This window comes from Triticum aestivum, chromosome 6B (assembly GCF_018294505.1).
Source record: "Triticum aestivum cultivar Chinese Spring chromosome 6B, IWGSC CS RefSeq v2.1, whole genome shotgun sequence".
Classification (NCBI taxonomy): Eukaryota; Viridiplantae; Streptophyta; class Magnoliopsida; order Poales; family Poaceae; genus Triticum; species Triticum aestivum.
This window is the reverse complement of record NC_057810.1, coordinates 29474905-29483930: the sequence shown is the minus strand read 5'-3', so window position 1 is coordinate 29483930 and position 9026 is coordinate 29474905. Positions and strand designations below refer to the sequence as shown.

The 9026-nt window shown below is 48.0% G+C and overlaps 1 protein-coding gene and 1 pseudogene across 1 annotated transcript; both read right to left on the bottom strand.

Annotated features, from left to right (window-relative positions):
• Positions 1 to 2187: 2187 nt before the first annotated feature.
• On the bottom strand, positions 2188 to 4161 carry LOC123138697 (2-methylpropanoate--CoA ligase CCL4-like; annotated as a pseudogene).
• A 913-nt stretch (positions 4162 to 5074) lies between these two features.
• LOC123133259 (2-methylpropanoate--CoA ligase CCL4-like) lies at positions 5075 to 6839 on the bottom strand. Its single transcript, XM_044552771.1, has one exon. The coding sequence runs from the start codon at positions 6807 to 6809 to the stop codon at positions 5139 to 5141; it is 1671 nt and encodes a 556-aa protein (XP_044408706.1). The 5' UTR covers positions 6810 to 6839; the 3' UTR covers positions 5075 to 5138.
• Positions 6840 to 9026: the final 2187 nt, after the last annotated feature.

The following is a 9026-nucleotide window of genomic DNA, read 5'->3' as shown; positions in this document are numbered from 1 at the left end:
CGAGCACGCCTTGTTGCTTACACTAGAGTGAGTCACACCAATGGAAGCATCACACATACGCTGAGCTAACTAGCTCAAATATGATGGCAACCATTAATTCTCAACTAGTGCATGATCAAACTGAACATTCATGGTTGCTTCCTTATTGTTTTTTATTCTTTTGAGAAACTAGCTTGCTATTGGGCCTGGGCGGTATGTTTGGTTTGTGAATTGCCAATGGAGTTTGCCGCAGTAATCTACAAGTGGGAACACTGTCCTCTAAGTGATCAAAATTGTTGTGGTAGATACTCCCTCCTTCCAGAAAAAAATGTCACTCTGGCATTTTTGCAAAAACATGTCTCAAAATTTGCTGCAGTGCAATCTTTAAGAAGTTTGCTGCAGCATGGAGTATTATCTACGTTACATGCTTTTCTGTTTCTATCGGCTGGCGTTAAAACCGCCCGTTTAGATCACTACTTTAGTGATCTAACGCTCTTATAATTATTTACATAGGGAGTATGTCACATGCTTTGCTGTTCGTATTGGCGGATGTTAAAACCGCTCCATGGACGGGACCGACAGGTACGGCGCGTCAATACTTACTGACAGAATCGTTCCATAGTTTCTCACAAGCGACAAACAGATAAAGAAACAGTGAACCACAAAGGGAACCCTATAACAAAAAGTACTCAAGGCATCGTACAAAAACATCTTCACAAACCATCACATTCACACATTCAGCAATCTCCCATAGCCTAGCTTCCTTGCAAACTGTCATCATCCATGCTCTCAACCCCATTCAATACAAAAATCCATAGTGTCATCCTCTCCCGTCTCATCACTAGCTGGGATCTCTCTCAATCATCTCTCTATGCTGATTTAAGTTATCAAAATTCTTTCTTTCTTTCTTTCTCAACATCATTTTTTGTCCAATCTCCTCCATTTTCTTGTCCAAACTGGCTGGACTTGACTGGACCTCTTCCATATCCAAGTTAAAGACCGTTTTCACCTTTTTCCTCCGCAAGTGCCTTAACTTCAAAGCACATGAAAATAACAGTTTTCTCCCTCCCTGCTCATTCCTGAATCTTTTAGGATCTGTCACATCTCCGTCCTACCGCAAATTCTTAGAGCACTTTCCATCGAGATTAGTTAACTCAAAGCAGTCAGTCTACTCTATACAATGCATACTCTGTACATTGCACTAAGATTAACTAGTCTGCCCGCTTTGAAAATAGTTTGGTCATTGCATAGGGGAGCCTTCTTACGCTAGTGGGCGCTGGGGTGGTTCCAACCAACACCATACTCTTTGTCTGCTTCCTCTTGGGCCTCGTTCACAATCCTAGAAAAAGGTTATTGAAAAAATCTCGAGGTTAATTAGTCTCGCTCAATAGCAGCTACAAGAAACACTCACTCAGGGTGAGGATCCTAGCAAAATATTACCTCCGACCCAAATTAATTGCCTTAAATTTGTCTAGATACAGATATATCTAGACAATATCTAAGACAAGTAATGCAGCACGGAGTAGAAGTTACCTCACGCCCTACACTCTGCTTATGGTACAACCGATGTTAATTTGCATACAATTGAACATTTTAATAAATGCTTTAAGAAAAAAAGATCCTAATGCAACACTCTAAAACAAGACTAAAATTGTCAAACCCAGAAAATATAGCACAGATCTCAAATCAATGGTAAACGGCACTGGGCCAACTTGTATATTTGTTGGGGTTCACTTCATTACCGACTTCATTTTTATCCGTTCCCGCCACGTATCAGGTTTTGCCGAGGTCCCGATCAATAGAGAGCACTCAGCAAACTTCTGAAACTAGGCATCTTCGTCGATTCCAGTAGCGTACACAACAACATGGAATGAAGCATTTTAGCAATATTGTAACAAGAATTATTTTTTCCTAATGCAACGTTCTACAACAAGACAAATATTGTTAAACCCCGAAAATATAGCACAAATCTCAAAGCAACAGTGAACGGTGAATCCACATGCACATATTGGTTCCGTGCATGGCAGAATTGTTGTTCTCCACAAAAAAGAGCACCAATTCTTACTTGGGTTCGATTACTATTTTAACCAGGGAATGAATTCCTAAGGAGTAAGGACGACATAGTTGAACCGAAGATCCAAAGATAGACGAGGAGGATACATGCTATGCATGACACTGTCACTGCCAAAGGGGAGCAAGAACAGAGCCCTACATCTCGGTACTGCCACGAGTGGGTCCCATCTTGTTGGCCAGGTGGCGGAGCACATACTTCTTCACCTTCCCGGTGGACGTCTTGGGCAGCTCGGCGCGGAAGATGATGGTCTTGGGCACCATGAAGTCCGGAATGCGCCCCGGCTCCACGCGACCAGCTCGTCCACAGTCATGGTGCAAGCTTCCTTGAGGCTCACGAACGCACATGGTGCCTCCCCCAAGAACTCATCCGGCCTGGCCACCACCGCCACCTCGTTCACCGTCGGGTGGCCGTACAGCGCCGACTCCACCTCCATGTTGCAAACGTTGTCCCCGCCGCTCACGATCACGTCCTTGGAGCGGTCGCAGATCTCCAGGTAGCCATCCGGGTGCATGACCATGATGTCCGAAACCACCCATCGTCTCCGATCGCCGCCTCGGTCACCTTGCCGTTGTTGAGGTACCCCGGCATGATGCAGCTTCTGCGGAGCATGATCTCGCCCATCGTGGATCCATCGCCGGGCATGCTGCGGCCTGTTTCGCTATCGAGGGTGTCCACCTCGGCCATCACCGGCGTGCGCAAGCCCTGCCTCGCCTTGAGCCGTGCGCGCTCGGGCGCTGGCAGCTTATTCCATTCCTCCTTCCACATGCACGACACCACCAGCACCCCGGTCTCGCTCAGCCCGTACTCGTGGCTAACCTGGATGCCAACAGCCTCGACTTACTCTAGAATGGCGTCCGGCGGTTGCACGCCGCCAATTAGGACTTGCACCTTCCCTACTGCTGGGAGCCTTCGCACGCCCTCTGGTGCGTTGGCCAGCATGTTGAGCACCATCGGCGAAGCGCGGAGGTGGGTGACGCCGCGGCAAGCGATGGTGGCGTAGGCCTCAGCGGCGTTGACACGATGAGGGGCTTATTTGGCGCTTCGTTCAATATATTCTCTTCAATTGAATTTTTAGGATTTGTCTAACATTAAACATCTTGACTCTTGAAAATCCTATAACTATGATTATGTTTTAGTGGAGGGGGTAATTTTGAATCTACTTTGTAGATGAGTTTTTTTTTTTTGCAGCTTAGCTTAATTCATTCATGGTTCCAGAATATCTTCTTGGTTGCAAAAAATAGTTAGAAATGTGTATGAGTATATAGAATGTTCAAAAGCATGACAAAGATTGATGCCCCCTTTTATATGTGATTTAGAAATATCATTATCTCGAATTCAAATAGTTCAATGCACTTTCTATGAATTTGAATATTTGAAACCACTTTTATATTGAATTCAAAATGTATGTTAGTTCGTAGCTAACAATTTTGAATGTATATCATGTGTGTTTTTATGTATAATGTGCTTGACACTGACAGCATAGAGTTTACTCACGTTTATATATAAATTGCAAAAGCCATGCATTGTCTAGATTTCAAACCACTTACACTATGGATTAATAATGTGAAACGATACCCTACACATGCTCGAATTCGATAGAGTATGGATGTTTGATAGACCAATGTTTGTTCATACATGAATTGCAAATTTCATGATCCCATCTAAATTTTTTAATACAATTTATATTTTAATTTAAAATGTAGAACAGTCTTTTATGCGTAGATGCACTCTCCCTCGGCTCCTCCTCATACACATGCTAATTTTTTCTCTGGCGCATATGCGCACACACTATATATACATCGGCCTTTCTCTCTCACACATGCTCGCACTCTCTCCCGGGGTCTCTCTCTCTCTCTCTCTCACTACTATCTACGACTATTTTCACTAATCTCAGTTACAAACACTATTTCTCTCACATGCATACGCATGCACAGTCTCTGACGGCCCTCTCTCTATACATATAACTGTCTACGTGTCTCTGGCACGTACACTATATTTAGGCCTCTCTCGCACGCATTGTCTCCTCCTGTCTTACTAGTTGACGGATATGGTTCCATCAGATCATTCGGTAGAATATCCGTGCCACAAATTCTTAAAGCACTTTCCATCGAGATTAGTTAACTCAAAGCAGTCAGTCTACTCTGTACTTTGCACTAGAGCTGCTCACGCTAAGATTAACTACTCCCCCTGGTTTGGAAGTAGTTTGTCATTGCATAGGGGAGCCTTTCTATGCTCGTGGTAGTGGGCGCTGAGGTGGTTCCAACCAACACCATACTCTTTGTATGCTTCCTCTGGGCCTCGTTCACAATCTTAAGAAAAGGTTACTAAAAAATGTCGAGGTTAATTAGTCTCTCTCAATAGACACTCGCTCACGGTAAGGATCCTAGCAAAATAAAGTTAGCTGACGCCCAAAACTGTGCTTATGAAGTTATGATGCAGTCGATGTTTATTTTCATACAATGAAACATTTCAATAAATGTTGTAACAAGACAAAAATCTTAACACAACGTTTTAAAACAAGACAAAATTTGTCAACCCAAGGAAATATAGCACAGATCACAAAGCAACGGTAAACGGTGTACGCATGGCCAACTTGTATATTTGCCAGGTTTCAATTGTATACTTGCCAATATCAGGTTTTGCCGAGATCCTGATAGAAAGCACTCGGCAAACTTCTGGAACTAGGCATCTTCGTCGATTCCAGTAGTGCACACAACAGTATAGAATGAAGCATTTTAGTAATATTGTAAGAAGAAGAAACAAATCCTAATGCAACGTTCTAAAACAAGACAAAAGTTGGCAAACCCGGAAATATAGCACAAATCTCAAAGCAACAGTGAACAGCAAATCCACATGCACTTATTCGGTTCGGTGCATGGTAGAATTGCTTTTCTCGAGAAAAGAGCACCGATTCTTACTTCGGTTCGATTACCATTTAACCAGAGAATAATGACTAAGAAGTAAGGAGTAAGAACGACATTGCTGAACCGAAGATCCGTAGATAGACAAGGAGGATACATGCTATGCATGACAGTGTCACTGCCATGGTGCTGACATATGGCCAAAGGGGAGCAAGAACATAGACCTACATCTCGGAGCTGCCACGTGTGGGTCCCATCCCGCTGGCGAGGTCGCGGAGCACGTACTTCTTCATCTTCCCGGTGGACGTCTTTGGCAGCTCGGCACGGAAGATGATGGTCTTGGGCACCATGAAGTGCGGCATGCGCTCCCAGCTCCATGCGATCAGCTCGTTCGCGGTCACGGTGCAAGCTTCCTTGAGGCTCACGAACGCGCATGGTGCCTCCCCCAAGACCTCGTCTGGCCGGGCCACCACCGCCGCCTCGTTCACCGCCGGGTGGTCGTACAGCGCCGACTCCACCTCCATGCTGCTGATGTTGTCCCCGCCGCTCACGATCACGTCCTTGGAGCGGTCGCGGATCTCTAGGTAGCCGTCCGGGTGCATGACCCCGATGTCCCCTGTGTGGAACCACCCGTCGTCTCGGAGCGCCGCCTGGGTCGCCTTGTCATCGTTGAGGTACCCCAGCATGACGCAGCTTCCGCGGAGCACGATCTCGCCCATTGTGGATCCGTCGTGGGGCACGCTGCGGCCCGTTTCGCTGTCGAGGATGTCCACCTCGGCCATCACCGGTGTGCGCACGCCCTGCCTCGTCTTGAGCCGCGCGCGCTCAGGCGCTGGCAGCTTGTTCCACTCGTCTTTCAACACGCACGACACCACCAGCCCCCCGGTCTCGCTCAGCCCGTATCCGTGGCTGACCTGGAAGCCGACAGCCTCAGCCAGCTCCAGCACAGCGGCCGGCAGCTGCGCGCCGCCTGTCAGGACTCGCACCTTCCCTGTTGCTGGGAGCCTCCGCACGCCCTCGGGTGCGTTGGTCAGCACGTTGAGCACCATCGGCGAGGCGCAGAGGTGGGTGACGCCGTGGCGATCGATGGTGGCATAGACCTCGGCGGCGTCGACGCTGCGGAGGCAGACGTTGGTGCCGCCCACCATGGCCATCCCCCAGGGGAAGCTTGACCCGTTGGCGTGGAACATGGGCAGCGTCCACAGGAACGTCGGTCGAGCGGGCACCGCCCAGTCAATGAGCGAGTTGACGGTGATCAAGAAAATCCCGCGGTGGCAGTTGACCACCCCTTTGGGCGCCGACGTCGTGCCGGAGGTGTAGTTGAGGATCATGGGATCCCACTCGGTCGCCGGCCGGACCCAGGTGAACTCCGGGTCTCCCTTCTCGAGAAGCATCTCGTACGTTGTGAGTACGGCCAACTCATGAGTCGTCGTACTCTCCTCCTCGTAGTAGGGGTCCTCGACGAGGATGACACACGGCGCAGGTTGGCCCCCTGGGGGAAGAAGGCGGAGCGCGTCGGTGAGGAGTGGCAGGAACGCCGGATCGGCGAAGATGATCTTGGCGCCGGAGTGGGCGAGCAGGACGGCCACCGTGGGTGCGTCGAGGCTCGTGTTGATGGTGTTGAGCACCGCGCCGCTCATGGGCACGCCGAAGTGCATCTCGTACATGGCCGGCACGTTGGGGAGGAGCGCCGAGACCACGTCGCCACGGGAGACGTCGAGCGACACGAGCGCGGAGGCGAGGCGGAGGCAGCGTCGGAAGGTCTGGCTCCAGGTCCAGACGACGTCGTGGTAGACGACGGACCGGCAGCCGCCGAACGCGGTGGCCGCGCGCTCCAGAAACCCCAGCGGCGTGAGCGGGCACGCGTTGACGGAGTTCATTCCCAGCTTCTCCATGGCTTGTTGGTTTGCTTTGTGAATCTCGGACGGTATAAAATGTGCAAGTGCACTCTGAGGGACATTTGAAGTAGGATTTATAGAACGGTTCGGCAGATGGCATGCCAATCAATGGAAAGACTGCCAATCAAAGCGTTTTCGCCCCTTCCCATTGGTGATTCCCCTACATGCTTCCCTAGCGAGCCCGTGGATTCGCCTCCACTCTGGTTGTCGCTCCGGTGGCCGGTGACGGGAGGGGAATTCCAACACTTTCGGTTCGTCTAGTAGTTTAGGCTAGGCTTTGTTAGTCCTTGTAGGTGAGGCACTCAGACTGATCATGGCACTTTGTCTTCCAAACTCCGATCCTCCTCGGGCTCCTCCTTCTGTATGTAGTCGATAGAGCATCGACGTAGATTCATGTTGTCTTCTTGGGGCGGCGAGAATAGGGTTTTTCGTCATACGTGCGTGATGGCGAAATTTGTCGGTGTATAAAACATGGGTGTTTCCATACCCTACCTTATGCACATACAGTAGTAGCCTTCCCGACGGCAAACCCTTGCCGAAGGATGATCCTGATCAACAATCAAGACTTCGTTGTTAAAATCATGAAGAAGACCTCCAAGTAGGTGATTGAGAAGTACTAAAGTAGTACTGAAGACCAAGACTAACCGGCAAGCTCCGTGCCGGCAAGCTTCCTCTGCCTCTCTACCGCTCCACCTCAGCGATCAGCTAGTCGCTTGTCAATAGGTCTCGAGCGGGCAGGTGGTTAGGTGAGGCTTTTCAAGGCACGTGTCAGCACGCCGCCTAAAGATCAACTTTATTGACACTTGTCCCAGAGGCGTGTCAAAGTAATAGAAGGTCGTTGGGCTGACGGCACATACGGAGAGGCATTTCCTTGCGGTCGTTCACCCCAGCATGACACCTAACAGTGCATTCAATGCTTCTATCCTAACCCATCATACTTAGGTATTTAGCACTGTAGCAACTATTCACCTCATGTATTTACCATTTTGTCACCGTGGTAGCCCATTTGTCTATAATAGAAGGCCCATGGGAACCTTTACAAAGGTCGACACTTTGCTCAATTGCACTAAGTAGCTGCACTTCCCGCGCACCTTGCCGGCAAGCCGCGCTCTCTTGTAACTTGAGCTCACACATATTAATAATCCATCAAAGCAGGAGTAAAGTTTTACGCCTCACGGCAGCCCGAACCTAGGTAAACTCTATGTTTGCAGTGCTGGATCTGCTCTTTGTGCTCGTCGATTCCCACAGCCGAACCGCAAAGGGGCCTTTGCTGGTTCCATGCATTGTCGTACCTCGACAAGATTTGATGTTAGTTGCTTTAGATCTATTCAAGGTTTCAACTGCAACGATTGCAGCTTCAAGGCGTTGGTCCTTAGGGCCACTTGCACGAAGAATTTCCAGCCATCATCGACAAGGTCAAACAGGCTATGGTAGGGAGCGGCGATAGCGCGCGTCGATGGTCTAGAGACCACAATGAATTTTTATTATGTATGAGGTGCATTGTACTTCTGATGAAATTTTATAATATATCTGATTATTTTTTAGGAAAAAGAGCAACATCTTGGATAATTTGTTATGTATCTTTATCTTATACGTAAGTCACCTCAAAGTTTGTTTTGGGTAAGTCAATTTTCTGGGCCATTAGATTCAGATCCAATGACCATCTTTCTTTCTTTTTTGTTCATCTTTTTTCCTCTTCCAACCATTCCATCTCCCACCAAATTGCAAATTCAATAAACTTACATATAACTATCATGGACAAAAATAATAATGAAAGGATCCAAATCCTATATATACCTAAGAGACTCATTCCCACTAACTTATTTATCTCAACATGCAAGCATGTCACCTCATCATACAATTATGAATGGGATAAGGCCCACCCCAACACGCAATCATGCATGCGAAAAGACCCACCACAACATTCAACCATGCATCGGAAAATGTTTTCATTCAGCTATTCGACTTATATTTCATAAATATTGTTACAACTACACATAATCAAATATAGTAAGTCATATGTATTTTAAATTTTTGTTCTCGTGTTAGCAACCCAAATTTTCTTCAACCAATGCACGCAGCAACGTGCGAGGTATCCTCTAGTTTGTTATAAGATTCATACAAAGCAGCCCAAAAATATAACAAAAATTACATAGAGAACCTTAGACCACCCCCCGACGGGCCACTATCACCGCTCCCCTATCGGAGCCATAC

What these genes read in the sequence shown, in the direction of transcription:
- LOC123133259 (XM_044552771.1), bottom strand. Translation starts at nt 6,809, where the DNA reads ATGGAGAAGCTGGGAATGAACTCCGTCAACGCGTGCCCGCTCACGCCG.